This window comes from Gavia stellata, chromosome 3, assembly GCF_030936135.1.
Source record: "Gavia stellata isolate bGavSte3 chromosome 3, bGavSte3.hap2, whole genome shotgun sequence".
In the NCBI taxonomy this organism is placed as follows: Eukaryota; Metazoa; Chordata; class Aves; order Gaviiformes; family Gaviidae; genus Gavia; species Gavia stellata.
In genome coordinates, this window is record NC_082596.1 from 3,276,040 (window position 1) to 3,292,601 (window position 16,562).

General features: G+C 41.8%; 1 protein-coding gene across 1 annotated transcript in view; it reads left to right on the plus strand.

The window, feature by feature from the left end:
- The window catches only part of TSNARE1 (t-SNARE domain containing 1), a 484,504-nt gene that overhangs the window by 153,799 nt on the left and 314,143 nt on the right, over nt 1–16,562 (plus strand). The window contains exon 4 of the mRNA XM_059815553.1: nt 5,498–5,567. Within this exon, the coding sequence (XP_059671536.1) occupies nt 5,498–5,567 (70 nt within the window). The remainder of the gene's footprint in view (nt 1–5,497; nt 5,568–16,562) is intronic.

The window sequence follows — 16,562 nt, forward strand, 5'->3', positions numbered from 1 at the left end:
ACCTCCCAGCTGTGATCTCTGGTACTTTGGGCGTATGGGCGTATAACCGTATTGTAACACACAGAAATACCTGTATTAGCATCGATCTTGGTTGCTTCAGCACTAATAGTCTTACCTTGACAATGGAGGTGATGAATGGTAGTAGCACTTCTGCTACCAAACCAAGGGCTCAGTGTGAAGTTTTGCAACCTGCTCGTGAGTCTGTGTGTGCTATTACTGCCCAAAGTATCCAGGTTAGGGCTGACTTGATATGTGTCTGTGCTGTAATCACAACTCCTGCTGTAGTGGAGTTTATTGTGAGAAACCCTTAAGACGAGTCGTACTTCTTTTATGAAATACCACGATCCCATTTCTATTTTTATTCTTTGTTAGAATTGCATTCATTCATTCAATTAGGTTTTAAGCAATTTCTGGTGGTCTTTGTTTCTCCTCCTGAGATGGTATAGAGTGTGTGATGATGTGCTTTCTGTTAAGAGTTGCCTGTATTGAGTGTTCTGTGAAGCAGGTAATGACAGTGCCTGTACTTAAAACTATTTTGCAAAATTGGAGAGGGTACAGAGAAGAGCTATGACAATCGTTTGAAGTCTGCAAATCAGAGTTTAAAATGCATGCTATCCGAACTTCTGTTTGAGACATCTAAGAGGACTTGATCATGGTGTGTAAGTACCTCTCTGGGAAGAAAGACATCAAATGGATAGCATAGGGCTCATTAATCTAACATTCTTGCACATAACGAGATCAGGAGATAGGAGTCAAAGCTAGACAAAATAATTCTTTCTGTATGAGGTTAACTAGCCATTAGAACTGCTTATTGAGGGAACATGATGGATTTGGCATTGCTTTGAACCTTTAAATCAAGATTCGAATGTCTTTTTATAAGATATGCTTTAGTCCAGCTACAGTCTACAGTCTTGATGTAGGAGTGGTGGGACAAAATTTTATGGTAGGAAATCAGATTGGATAATCAGTATTGCTCTCTCTGGCCTTTAAAATCTATGAATCTATGAATTTATAATGCTTTTTAAAGTGCTTTTAGGTTGAAGAAATGCCCATAAGATACTCTACTGGTGTTGCTCTGTTCACCACCCATATAATTTTTTGTCTGCTAAAGTCGGTTTCATTCATTTTGTGTGTGACTTCTTCATAGCCTATTCCCCAAAAATGGGTACAGCTTTTCAGGAGAGGGATGCTGAGTGTACTGCTATGATTTTGCAGAGCTAATCCACGTTAGTTAAAGAACTGTGCAGGATTATAAAATGGGAAAGGATGCCCATGATTCCTTCTGCCCTGTGCAGCTGTACCATATGGTCTCTTCAGGAAACCCAGCAAGCTCCATCTCAGAGCATGTAGTAGAAGTCAGTGCTGTTGTTTGTGTACCACCATGCAAGCAACTGAGCAAGGAATGAGTGGCTGCAGTGCAGATGTTCACCAGATGATGGTTTGTACTCCTGTTGCGCTGGGCATGGTGCATTGAACGTCCTTCAGGGTTGCATAAACCAATTCACAGCTCCCCTTTTCCTTCTTTTCCTGCCTTACCCCAGCCTCTTTGGGGTTTTCCAGGTTCCTCATTGCATTTGGAGAGTAAACTATGCACCTGAAATGCTCTTCTCCCCCTTGGGATGCTAAAAGTATCATGAGCTCCCCATGCTATGCCTCTGTTGTTTGAATTCCCAAAATGCCAGGTTGTGGGCAGTTTCGGCTATATTTTTTCTGTCTTTGGGGAATGACTATTTTTAATGAAACAAGCAGTCAACTTTGTACTGGGATTTTAAAGCATCGTTGATTTTTCTTGAGTAACACTACAAAAATAATAAACGTTGCACGCTTTTTCCCTCTTTGATCTCCTTACTCTTTTCGCAGGAGTCCGAGCCGTTGGGGTAATGTAAATTCTTCTTGGGCCATTCAGGACTTGCCTCCTGACCAAGTGGTATCTTTGTAACTCTGAGCTGATCTTGGCTGATTTCACATATCAATGCCTCCTGCTCCCTTTTTCTGCTGTGAAAATGGAAATCTTCCTCATGTGTTGAATAAAAATCTTAGCCAGGACAGTTGTCTCTGTTTATGTGCTACTGGATCACTCTCCGGCCAGGTCATGAGCTTACAGACTTTTCTTTTATCCCATCTCTTACAGAAATGTCGAAGGGTGGAGAGAGCTTTTTCCTGCTCTTTGCATCTGCTTTCTTTCTCTCTAATTCTTTGGGGGCTGTCCCTGTTGAGCATAGGGAAGTTTGTCTGATAGTGCTTTGACTTATGTGAGTTTTAGGGGGTTTTCGTTCAGTTGTTTTTCCCTTTCAGGGAAAAAAACCTCAAAAAATACACTCAAGTACTGGCTAAATTTGTCTATAAGATGGCTTTTTTTTTCTACTTATTTTTATGAAGGTTTTGCATTTCTTTCGAAGTATGGCTTTTAGCTGCCTCTCGATAAATGCCTTATAAATAAGTAAAATAAATAACACTCGTGAAAGTGGTTGGTTTGGTGCATCATGTCTCGACAGCTGATCAGTGGAGGATGTACTGGAGGAATCAGACCTTTTCTGTCCAGATGGAGAACCTGAGTGCTCTAATGGGCCTCTTCCTTCTTTAATACCTGTTACTTGCTCATTAATGACTCCCCTTGACAGGTTGGGTGCCATGTGCAGTCCCATTACCTTGATCTGAGCAAAGGATTTTTCAGCATCCCCCAGGTGTGATAAAGTCTCCATTGCCATCTCAGGATGGTTTCTTATCCCCCACTGATTTTAAGGATTGCAATGGCATAGACAACTGGAGCCAAACTCTCAGTTTATGTAAATCAGTGCAGCTCCAACAGCAGTGATCTCTTCTGAATGTGCTTCATCCTGGAGGACTAGCCTATGCCTTTAAAAGGACTAGCCTATGCCTTTAAAAAATTAAGTGTACAAGACTTTTGAAGTAGGATGTCTGTTTAACACTGGCTTCACAGCACCTCTCCAGCACAGCTTGACGTGTTGCTCCTGTGGTAGAGTTACTGCTTGCATGGTCAGAACTGGTAAATTAAGAGGGATTTTCCATATCCAGCCCAGGAATTACACAGATTTTGACAGAGCGATTCTCGGCCAAATCAGGTTAGATCCATCCCAAAATAGCTCAGTCCCCCTGAGATCCAGGACACTCAACTTTGAGTCTCAGTTCTGCTATTTCTCAGGTAAGAGCCATATCAAATGCCAACCTTTGGCTCTTCCCGAGTGCATGTCTTGTCCTTTTGGGATAACTGACCTTTATGTAAGTATGTAAATATTATGCTCATATTAAAATACTAGATAAAATTTTAGGATAGGGACTTAAACGTGAGTCATTTTCTCCCGTGACTGACAAGCGTTTTGCTCTTCTCTTGCATTCCTGTCTCAGGTTCTTTTGCGTATATGTGTCTTTTCCAAAATATTTAGCAAATGTGAAAGCTCTTGGATTTGTCTCAATGTGCAATGGTGTGTATGTGAAGTCTTGAACAGTTTTATGCAATAGGAAAACTGCTTCCTACTCCATTCCTCTCCAAGGCAGGCAGTAGCAAAGGTCTGCACGCCTTTTGCAGAGAACTGCCTGCGTGTCGGATGTGTCTTCTATCAATCAAGCTCATCTTCGTTTGTAGGAAGATGCTGGCAGACTAGCTTTCACTTTGAATTGTCCTGATTTTGCAGCTCTGGTTAGAAAAGTGCCTGGATGCTGTAGCTTCTGTTTTCCCTTCTGGAGTTGCACACATGACATTAACACATTCTTAGGAATTCAATGTCTGCTCAAGTGCTTTCTCTACCTTGACTTGCTATCCGTTCTCCAAGGACCACGCTCTGCTTTGTCCTGAAGGGTTGGTGGGCCCAGAAGTATTTTTTGATGATGCAAAATTTTGTCTTTGAAACAGACAATATATAAATTGCACGGGAGATTGACTTGTTAGGATTGCAGAGGGGGAAAGAGAGGGAATTAAAATATCTGAGATCTCTGCAGGATCAGTGCTGTTCTCCTAGAGAAGCAAATGGTTATTAGTGAACATTCTCAATTTATTCTTTAAACATTGTGCATCCAGCAAAAGATAATAATTATTAACCCAGTTATAGACAATTCCTTGAGGCTTTATCTTACTGAATCGCCAAATTCTACACTAAAATCTGTTACTGAGATCTAGCAAACGGGGTGAAAATATATGGTGGTATTCAAGCTTGTTTTGAATACTCATGTTGTCCAGGCACATTAGTTGCTTTTTATGCTGTTTCATGACTTTTGGTGTAAACCCAGAGAAGCCCAAAAGAGCAGAGGGGATTTTGTCTGTCAGTGGAAAAATATTAAAGTGACTTGTTCAAAGTTACAGGCCGAGTCCATGTCTGCAGAGTCATTAAAATAGAGGATTTCTTAAATTTCTATGGAAATAATTGAGCCATGTTCCTAATCTGTTCTTTTTTCCTTCCTTAAATATTGAAGTGTGACTGATAACAAGTTATGAGCTTTTACAACTGGAAGCATCCTGAGAAAATCCCACATATAAATATTAAGAACGTCATTTATTTAGCATCTTCCATTGTGGAAGATCTTGAAGTACTTTGCATACTTGATACGCTAAGTCCAAAAGTAGTGACCTGCTGTTAATTTGAGAGTGATTTTGAGACAGTAAACATTCAAGGGTGTAAAAAGGCAACAGTAGTCCCAGGTTTCTGCCACTTTTTTACACACATACACACACATACACGTATATTTTTCTTAAATCTGAAGTCATTGTGTATTGCAAAACAAACCATGTTTCCAGCTTCCAACTGCTCTTAGGGTAGAGTATTCTCCTCCCCTGATGGAAACACCCAAGAAGCTCTCTAGCTCAAACACAGGAGATGATCACCCCATTTTGTCTGAGCCAAAATGTAGAAAAGATTTGGAGTATTAAAGTCTGCAACAATGAGCTAGAAGATATCAGAATAGACCACAGTGCTCTGCCTCTTAATCGGTCTTCAGAGCAATGAATAGTTATTATGCAATTTCTTGCCTCTTCGTTGAGGGCACGTTTCCAACTGGAGACGCTCCATGCGCAGTTCTGTGGGGCCTCAAGGCATGGACCTCCTGAGGAGGATAAGCAGTGGTTTCCCACTCCCAAGAGTGCTGCCCGGGTCTCCCGGCAGAAAGCACAACTGCCTCCAGCCCTGGGAATTTCATGCAGTTGCTGTAATATGAAGAGTTAGAAAGTTCGGGGTGGTCAGAGTCAAAGATCTGTGCAAGGTCCATGGGATGGAGGTTTTCTTGCTGTTACAAGCAGTCATGCCCCATCATGTCATGGCACGTGACAAGTGGATTCACCATTTCTGCATCCAAGGGACCCAATTTATGCATTTTGGTGTAACAGGCATTGCCAGATGTTGTTCCCCTTGTCTCATGAGTTACCTACTCAAACACTACTTCATTGTGTTGCTTTGAAAATAAATTAAAAGACAATCAAATGAAAATTCAGTATTTTCTCTGAAAAAGTGTACTGCTTCTTTATCTTTTCTTTCTCTGCTGTTGACAGTGACCTCTCTGGAACGAAGCCTTCGATCTCTGGGGACCTCAAATGATACTCAAGAGCTGCAGGATGGACTGTGAGTTTGATTTGAATTGCTGCAGATCTCTCTTTGTCCCAGCCTTTTCATTTTTTTCCTCAACTATCCTCACCCTTTCTTCTGTCCTTTTTTTATAGCTGGACACTTTTTTGTCAGGCTTACTTCATTTTGTTCCTTTCTGTCAGTGATTAATGATGGTAGGACATGTATTGATCATATAAAGCTTTGCTTGTGCTGGTTTCAGGTGGCAGGGAATGGTAGGTAGATAACAGAAAATGATGGCCCAGAGTGAAAGAGGGTTTTCTGTGTTTGTGTATGTGTTGTTATTTTTTGTTGGTTGGTTTTTGTTGTTTGGGTTTTTTAATTTATTTTTAATGTGAGGCCAGAGTAGGACGCTTGTGTAGCTTTTTCCTTCCCCCCCGCCCCACTTTGCTGAAGACTATGAATCCGAGAGAAAGAGCAAAACGATATTTTATAGAAGGAAAAGTGTATTGTGGTGTTGAAACCCACATCTCAGCATCACACGGCACAACACTGAGAAAATGAAACTTCAGTTTCACTTGCAATAGATACAGTTCATTAAACTCTCTCTTCTAGATATGTGTATACACAAACACGCACAGTTAGTTTTCATTATACGCATGCTAATTAGAGAATTAAAATGGCTTTTCCAAATGTAGAACAATTTATTAAAGCTGCTTCCCTTAATGCAGCTTGCATGCAAAAATCAAGTAGTTATGATGTAGCTCTGATTTTGTGTATATGACTGCAGTTCCTGCTGAGATTCAAATGTGAACAAAGGGGAGAATTTGGTTTCTGTTTCTTTATGTTGGCTTTATACACAGTAATTTGCCTGATGGACTTGACTGACCTTCTCAATGCAATATAAAATCTCAGACTGGTCTGCAGTCTCTCTCCAATTCATTGCTTTCATCAGTGCATCAGATCTGCCCTAATTCTCATATACTCTGTTTTGCAAACTCGAGGATTAAAAATAGTAATAGTAATAATAGTCAGAAGATTTGGAACTAAATTTAGCAGATTGGAAAGGATGTAAGAGCAAAAAGTCAGCCTGTGGAGATCGCTGTAATCAGGAAAGATGTTTACATGTACAAAGTTATTTGTAGGATAAACCACCCCAGTAACTGCTGGAGAACCTTAACTCAGGAAAGCCTTTCTATCATGCAGAGCAGCTATTGCGCGTGCACTCCTAAACTATTCTTTTTTTCTTTAAGAATTGATTCCTCGACTCTTCAGAGCACTTCAAAAACATGGCTAGATAATTTTCTTCTTTCCTGAGCAGTTACATAAATAGATGCGTAATGCACTAATTGCAATAATTATTTTTGATCTCAGAATTATCATTAATTGTCCAGATAGCGAAATGCAGCTTATTTTTATTTTAACAGTGCTTCCCTGCCCCTGTCGTCAGCCCCAGAATTCCTCCAGCTGTCTCCTTCCACCCTCCTGGATCATCCCCTCTCCCCATGCTCTTGCAGAAGGTCTGTCCTGATTTCTTCCATTTGGCTTGTTGCATCTCTGGACAAAATAGTTGCAGGGTGTCAAGCAGAGGAGGACCAACAGCTGTCTTCCCCTCAATCCTCTCCCTCTTTCATCCTGTTCTAACACTGCTGTGTCCTTCGCATTGACCCTGATTTCATCGCCATATGCAGGCAAGCAGCCTTGAATGCTCCACAACCATCTCTGCCTGTCTCTCATGAGACCTTCACCAGCAAAATGCAGTATGCCATGAATCACAAGAGCTGGCAATGCTGCATATATCTCTATGTTCAGGAACAAGGAGGGGGTCAGGTCTTCAGGTGAGACCTTTGGGGCAGCATTTTCTGCTTCCCCAGCTGCAAATCATGGCTTATTCTTCCTCCTTTGCCACTTGACCCCTTGCCTTCAAAGCTTGATGCATGTTTCCCCTCGAACGTCCTCTAACGTGGAAGATGGTTGTGGAGCAACAAGTGAACATTTGGTAGGTTTATAGCCTTGGCTATTGGAAAAATGATAGTATGTGTTGGTATCTAAATAGTAAAATTGCCACACTTTCTACTTTCGTACTAACTAGGTGACTATCACTCTGCTTAAAATGAGATTGTTAGGCAGGCGAGGGGAGGCAAAATATTTGAGAACAGGGGTTCATGGTGAATAGTGGTCCTGCCACATAGGATGTTTAGCCGCCATAGTCTGTATACTGCAAAAGTATTTGCTTACCTAGCTGCAAGGTCCTGCTAAAACAGAAGAAAACAAAGTTGCCTGACTCGTTTTCAAATTCATGCAGACTTTCTGCCTCTTACACACAGGACATATAAGAACATCAGATGAGGGCAGGCTTCTTACTGTCAAATGGGGCTATTTGCTTTTCTGAAATGGTTTCTCTCCCTTTGATAGCTGAGTCATTCAGAATAAGGACTGTATCAGTGGCAAGTGAATTTGGGAGAGTTCATCCCAAATGGAGTGCCAGCTCTAGTCAGCGAGACAGACTTGGCTGCTGATATGTGAGTAGGGTATATACAAGACCCAATAGTGAATAATCTTGGGCAAAGCTCTTCCCAGAGCCAGCACAAATACTTGTGTGCTATGTGCTTGGAGCTGGAAGTCCTGGCAAGTGAAATGTAAATGCCCATGAGAAGCTCTAGATGGAGTCGGCTGAATGCAACTGACCCTGGATTCATTGGGAAGGGAATCGGAGGAAAAGGAAAAAAGCTGCAGGGAGCTGGGGTGAGGAACTAGGGCCAGTAGGCAATGCTGACAGCTTTCTGCAGTGATAGTTGGCTACAAACAGCTTGTTAAGTACTGATACGTTGCAAGAAAAATCGACTGATTTTTTTTTTCCTGGACCTTTGGTTTAATAATCCAAGCTCCCAAGGAATTTATCTGCTTCCTTAGCCAGAAGATTTGGGATGAGGGTTTTCTCCGACTTTAGGCACTGAAAGTAACTAGCTTCTGATTTAGGCAAATGAACTTAAATGCCCAGGTGAATCACTGTCTCTAAAAGACAGTGAAAACCAGTCTCTGTTCTTGTGAGTGGGTACGTCTGGTTTGTCTCCCAACACCCTCAAAAAAAAGCTGGAGATGAAAGCATTCCTGTAGTCTGGGCAATGCTCTCTGAGAAGTATGGTACACTGCCCCGTATCATTCTTGCCCACGTTTGTTCATCACTGACCCAACACATCTGGGGTGAAGGATGCCTTTGCCCAGCTGAACACAGATGCTTGGTTCCAGAGGCATCCCATTTTAATGTTACCATGAGGACAAAGCTTTCCTGTGTACCACCAGATTTTTTTTTTTCCTGAGAACAAAATTTAATAAGAAAAAATGTAAAGCTAGCATTTTTTTAGGGGAAAAGTCTTGCATTTTTTGACAACCTGACACAGTCTTATTGGGACCTCAAGAAAAGAAAGGTGGTCATGCAGGTTGCAAGTAGCATTTGATGGCTACCTCCAAGTCATGAGAATGAGCATTTAGTGGCATGAAGGGACCTTGATGGCCTTTCTGTGGAGGCTGGCTGACCATAGTAGCAATCCGTGCTCTCCAAACCATGCTTCCTTCATTGCTCACCTCAGCGAGGAGTATATCTCCTCGTTGGACATTTGGCCTTAGCTCATTGCAGGTGCAAGGTTAAGAACAATATTGCATTTACTTACTACCCTTTTTTAAGTGTGTCTGGGTTGTAGCCCATAAGTCTTCAATCTGTGGCATTTTTGGATCCTTTACCAGTCACTAGCAGGAGAATTTGCCTGTTTAGGGAGGAATTATAAGGATATTTTTGGGGCTTTTAGCACTGATGAGGTTTTTGAGTGTGTCCATACTGCAAAATGTTTTGATTACTCCTGATTTGAGGAAAAGCTCAAATTTTGGCTTCTACCTCCCTTCTCCCATCAACATTATTTTTTTTTTTAAAATGCACATTATAGAAATATGTAGGGACTTTTTTTCTGCAACTGAGAGACGGCTCAGCTCTACATCCATACAGTGTGTGAAAATAAATCTCCTTTTCTGATAGAAGTGATGTGGCAATAGTCACTGCTCTCTATCATAACACCCTTCCATTCCCTTGGAAAAATCAGACATCTGGACACTACAAGATCACCACCAGAGAACCCACAAGGACACAGAACCTTCTGTCTTTGAATTCTAGTTAAGATGGTCCATGGCAGAGAATTCTTGAGCCACAGCCTGAGTGTCACATCTGAGCAGTATTAGTGAATATATATAGTTATATATATGCAGTGATCTCTGTCTGCAAAATGCTGACAAAGTGCGTTCTTTTTGATGTATAATACTTTAATGATTTTATTAGGGCTATGCAACAGAACTGATTACGATTCAGGACTCCAAATGAGTTTCAAAGTATTTTCCAAATGGAATGCTCAGTTTGAGATCTGAGTTGCTTTGGGGTGAGGCAGAGGAAACGGTTCTGGAAGAGGCCAAAAGTGCAGCTTTTGGATTGCTGCTCATACCTGGCTTTTGGCCAAACAGTAACTTCACAGGGCACGCGTTTTCCCTGGGCATGCAAATTGTGCCAAAATACATATATGGTTTGCCATATTCTTGGCTGGGATTAGAAGGAACTCCGTCTTCCTCACCGTTCCCCAGGCAATTTGCCACATCATCAGAGAATTTTTGGGGGGTGAGTAAAATCACTTCATCAGTTTATTTTGCCATCACATAACCCTGAAATCAAGTCATGCCTATGGCAAAGCACCGCCAATACAACATATGCAGGGTGCCCTATTTGGGGTGCTCTTGGGACAAGCAGTGTCCCTGCCCAAGCTTGAAGCCTCTCCGAACAGCAAAAGTCTGCTGAAGAATGGCAATGAGCACTTCAGTCCACTCATGCTCAGTCCGAGGTGGTTTGCTGGATTTGTAGAAGCACTTTTGAAACATGTTGGCATTCAGGACATAGTCATTAAGTCTATGACGGATTGGACCCAGCCATGGTGCTTGCTTGACACAGGTGGTTCATATCACCTTCATTATGGATAAGACACCTAAAGGTAGGTGTCTATGTGAGCTCGGTCTATGGTGTCTGTCAAACTTCAGCTCATCCTGGTAAGACACATGACTCTTGAGGCTATTGAGATACCTGAGGGTGTCTGAGACAACACATGTGGGGCTGGCAGTTTTGGCACAGGACTTGCTGTTCAGTCGCATCTGAAACAAGAACTGTAGGCCTGGTGGCACCCTAGGACAGCTCAAGCGACACTAGGTGTCCTCCTGAATTAAATGGGAGAATTACCACTGGTAGTTTACCTTCAGGCTGAATGATTAAGACAACTCAGTTTCTTCACGCCTAACTGATATTACACTAAGAAGCAGAGTAACCCTTTGCTTTTTTTCTGAGTTGTGAGGTCATTCGTACCTTAGCTGGATGGAAATGACCTTTGGACATGCCCAGCTTCCTCGGCATGTGCTCCAGGGAGGCTGAATGGTTGTTCTCATGGCTAGGAGCCTCACCAACCTGCTGGGGGGGTGGATGAATCCATGCCCCTCAGCTTTTCTGAATTGGCATATGTAAAACAATAAAGCCTTTTTTCTCTGTTCATTTTATCATTTATGCATATTGTTTCCTTTTTGCTTTCCTATCTTACACTTACACTTATGTTTGCTAAGTTGGAGGTATAGCTTAAAAAAACACTTTTTTTTTTTTTTTAAAAAAAAGCTTCTGTTAAAAAGGTTTTAATTCCTCTGGAATGCAGATTCATTTAGAGCAGAAAGATATTTTAGAGTCATAATTTACTGAAAGAAGATTTTTTTAAAGTAAATCAGACAGAAGCTTTTAAGTATCAGCATGTTTAATTAAGGGTAGGATTTAATAATATTTTATATGGTTTTGTTATACTGCTTGTATAAGCTTTAAAAAAAAATGTATTTCCATAAATATTTTGAAACGTCGTTTTGATTCTGTTAATATGTTAAACTCTTCAAAGTAATACCTTCCCTGTTCAACCCAAAGCGGTCGGATTAACTTTATCTATCCTCCATTTATCGCTGCTGGCATCAATTTCTGACATGAAAAACCTTCTAGGCTTGGCCGTAAAAATGTGTTTCCAGATTGCAACATTTGCATTTAACTGTATAATACACTTGCCGCATTAGTAACTGTATTTATGTGACAGATCTCACCCTTAAGAATCCCAGAGATCCAGATATATGACATCTCTGTGATAAATTACAAAAGCTGGTGATGAACTGCAGAACTTTCCAATGATGATAAATTAATCTGCTTTTGACCACCCTCCCTGCTTAGAGAGGTCCTTGGAGTATCCCTTCACATGCCTGAACAGTTTCTAATGGTCACTACAAATCAATCTGTCAGAGAAGTTTTTCTTTTGCGTGTTTTCCTCCCAAATTGCCCTTGCCAGAGGTCTGAGATGGCCAGAAACCTTGGCCAAAGCAATAGCATCTTCCCACATCAAGATATCAGCCTTTGGAAATAGCCTGTGAATTTTAGGCTGTGAAGTGATGGAGCAATGATTTGTGGCAAGTGATGGATGCTCCAGGAGATGCAGGCGGGGGGACAAGGAAAGATGGCATCTGGGGGATAACTAACTATCTCCTCTTGAAGGTCTCCTACTGCTGCTGCTTCTTATGTCATTTTTTTCATGCTTTTATGTCTGAGCTGATGATTTCTGATCTCTCCTCGGTGTCATGGTGAGTCAAGAAAACAAGACGATGGGACCCCACTCACTGCTGGTGTCTCTGCAGGTGAAAACTGCATTGCATGGGATTCGCAGCCTTCCCCCATATCCTTGTTCCCATCTCCAGTTTGCAGATTTTCCCATCAGCTTTAGGTCTAGCTGGTTAAACGACATGGTTGTAACATCTTCAGGGGAGGTAAGGAACAGGAGAAGTTGGTTACCACAGCGTGAGCACAGGTCTTTGCACACTCACTCCAAGGAACAGGGGCTGTAGTAACGTCCCACGATTTTTATGCCATTCAGAGCACAGGTCTGGGTAAACAGAGATGACTGTTGTCTTCTGCCAGTGACTAGATGTTGTGAAAATAAGCCTTCTCCAAACCCCATGCACCCCTTTTGATTTGGTACCTCAGATGAAAAGTGGAAGCCAACTGCATCCTTAAGCAAGTGCTTTATTTGTAGCAAGAATATTTTACACTAGAAGAAGCGTAGCTGGATATTGCCGTGTGTAAAAATACTGTCATGCTTGGCCTTTTCATAAATTTATTCTAAGATGTTTACCTGGGAAATGCTGAACTCACACTGATGTTATTTTATTTTTTGCTTTGTGGGTGACAGCAGGAGGAATAAATAAATAGAATAAACTGCTCCCTCCCTTTTCAGCTCTTGGACCACCATGATAACAGCTATACTTTTACTAGTTTTTCAGAAGTCTTTCTGAGCTTAAACATTGAAAAATATGCAGATCTCCTCTCCTTTTATTACCCAAAATGCTAACTTTTTAATTTTGTGTTTATTTCTTTTGCCATTCTCATGTATTGGAAATGAAATGTGGTATGTGAATAGGTTAAAGATTGGCATTATGAGTCAACAGAGCAAAATTCATCCTTCCTGCCCCCAAAAAACAAAACAACTTCAACTATTTTGCCTCTTTCCTCCCGTGGAGTTAGAGATAGTGAAAGACAAGTTCACATTCTGTTAGCGTAGCCAGCAGAGGGCAAATAATTTTTTATTTGGGTTGAAATATCCACAGGCAGGAAGTTTATCTTACGACTTGAGATCCTGATTGGAGTGACTTGCCTCTGGATTTATAAGCACAAGTTTTGTAAACTTTCGGAGACCAAAAAAAATTCCCGCGGGGGGGAAAGGATGGCTGCGTGTTTACGGTAAGTTTTTATGCCCATAGTTACACACTCAGCGATGCAGTTCATATTGATTAACTGGAGGGACCTGTGGGATGAAGTTTGTTTAATAATTCATGTATGCAGGCATGGAGTGCGTGGTTGTCAGGGCTGAGCATCCGTTCTGCTGTGGAGTCCTTCAGGGGTCTGACACGCTAATCCAAACATGCTAATGTTTATTGGAATACTTCTGTTGGCCTTGTGTAAGGTCTTGTTTATTCCCTGAGTCTTACTCCCACCATAAAGCCAGGAGCAGCGGTCCCGTCAATGAGAATGACGTTTGTTGTGATCTGTGGCTTCGGTTCAACCATTCAGTCACGTTTCTGCAGGCTATCTGTGGAAGCAATTAGCATCCTCTGAAAGGTTTGCTGCGTTTGAGGGGAAAAAAAAAGAAAGAAGAAAAGTAGACTCCCATCTCAGAGAAGAGTATGAGGATCTGCTGAGCCATTGCTTGCTGGAGAAGTCACTCTGGCTTGCTAATATCACTGTGTTTTTTCACTGCAGTGCTCTAATGGATGAGTCTTTTTGTACCGTGCTCAATCAGGACCGTAAAAACCCCTCTGTGCAAAGACACTCGTCTTCCCACCACAGGAGGCACCACCAGGGGTTAATCAGATCTTTAGGCAATTTGTGTGGACATCAGATGTTTTAACTGAGTAAGGAGAAGTTTTTTGACAAGTAACACTTCCAGAGATCAGTAATGTGAGATCAGGAGGGAATCTCATAGGGGCTGGGTTTAAACCCCTTTCTCCATCTTGTTTGATGTGGAACTAGATAAGCCAGATGAGGATGCTCTTTGGGCAAATGTCTTGGAGGAATAGAATTGAATAATGCCAGATGAAAACTACAAAGAAAAGAAAAGAGAAGCCAAGGCTGCTTTAAAGAAATGATAATTGTAATACAGCATTGACTGTTTGTTTGTAATGTCACAGCTTTTGGAATTTAGCATGTGCCTTAGCAGATTTATTCCAGAAGATTCTTGTGATCAGCCATGGGTCCATGACCTCCTCTTGAATAACCAAGCTGAAGGTCAGGTGTTTGACAAACATGCATGTTTTATTTTGAAGAAAGTCAAACCTCAAGGGGATTATATGTGTTTACCAGGACATTTTATATTGCTGTCTCCTTATATTCTCTCTCCCAGTGTTCACAAAACACAGATGCAATTTGTACATGGAGAGCTTGCCTGTTCGCATCCTGTGATCTTCATGCATTCAGTCTTGCAGAATAATGAACAAGTAATGTCATGCCTCTTTCCTAGCTTGCAATGTCACAGAACGGGAATTTTCTTTCTAGGTTTAAGATAATGAGAAAAAAAAACATCTTAGTTCCCCCATACACAGCCTTAGGGGTTAAACTGGCTGAGGAGGAATTCTCACCCTCCTTTAAAAGTTATTTTATTAATATTAATACAGTAAATAATTCCAGAAGGTTAAGCCTGTGCATGTGACCCCCTGCACTTTGCAACAGTAAACAGTTCAATAAAGTTTGAGTGTTTGAGTACCATGAGTGCTGTGCGCTTGGTCCCATGGCAACAACCATGTTATGAAAGGTGCAGACAAAGAAAGCAAACTTGTTAAAACATTCAAAAGGTACAGCATTGAATGAGTGTTTTGTTTCAACTGCGTTTCTCCTTTTCTTTCTCTTAAGCTGCAGGAAATGGTAACCCTGTGTGCCAAAGTCTTGTCTAACATCCTTATAGATGGTGTTAAAATTATAATATCCTCCCTTTTGGGTGAAAAATGGAGAAATCTGTTGCCTTGAGAGGAGGTGGTTGTGGCTGGAGTCCAGTCTTGCTTCTTGGATCAAAACCTGGGGTGGAGGAGAAATACAAACATAGCATGAGAAGAAGGAGCAGCAGCTTTTGTTTCTGGTGCTGACTCCCAAGAGGTGCAAATTGAAAAATCTTGGGTTTGGCCAAAAATAGCATGTAGCTTATCAGTGCTGTCTAGAAACCTTGTACCACCCTTGAGCCAAAATGCTGCTTTTAGATGCCTTTTTGATCATGGCTTTATGCAGGACTCAGAGAAGCTGATTGAGATGATTAAGCAAAGACGTAAAAGGAAAGGGGCGATACAGGTTACTGTAAGTTTGATCAACACAAACAATGCTGCCTGTAGGATGGGGGCAGGTATATTAGTGTCACTCATTCAGGTGAAGCTGTCCTTGTTGGAAGGAAGGAGATGAGAGCAGAAAGACAGCATTGCATTGCAGACGCAGGTGCAGATGCAGATTCTGCACATCGAATCCTGTGTTCAGTTTTGGGCCCCTCACTACAAGAAGGACATTGTAGAGGTGCTGGAGCATGTCCAGAGAAGGGCAATGAAGGTGGTGAGGGGTCTGGAGCACAAGTCTTGTGAGGAGCAGCTGAGAGAACTGGGGTTATTCAGTCTGGAGAAGAGGAGGCTGAGTGGAGACTTTATCGCTCTCTACAGTTACCTGAATGGGGGTTGTAGAGAGGTGGGTGTTGGTCTCTTGTCCCCAGTAACAAGCGACAGGACAAGAGGAAATGGCCTCAAGTTGCACCAGGGGAGGTTCAGGCTGTATATTAGGAAAAAATTTCTTCACCAAAAGGGTTGTCAGACGCTGGAACAGGCTGCCCAGGGAGGTGGTGGAGTTACCATCCCTGGAGGTATTTAAAAGATGTGTGGATGAGGTGCTTAGGGACATGGTTTAGTGGGGGACTTGGTAGTGCTAGTTTAACAGTTGGATGTGATGATCTCAAGGGCCTTTTCCAACATAAATGGTTCTATGGTTCTATGACATTGCAGACTCAGCTGAACCAGAAGTATGGGCAGAGAGCGGTGTTGACGTGGGTTGGGCACTTTCAGAACTCTTGTCTGTGGATGGACTCCCAAGAACTGAAAGAGGTTCATGAAATTGATACGTTGAGGGCTTCCTGCTTATGTGCAGGATTGCAGTGTTTTTCCCATGTGAAGCTCTAAGTGCACTTGTTTCCTTTCAGTATAATTACCCAATAACAAAGTCTGATGCCTGACATTTTTGTTGTGTGTTTATGGTACTGCACATGATTGCAGTTGTGTTATTATACAGCAAGGTTAGAGATAAAACCTTCTCAGATGGTTCAACTGATTCTGATGGATCATTTCTGTACATAGACCATTAAACCATCTGAGCTAGCAGATTGCAAATGGGATTTAATATAGTTTAGTATTAGCTGCTGAGATGTTTGAGAAGGTGGG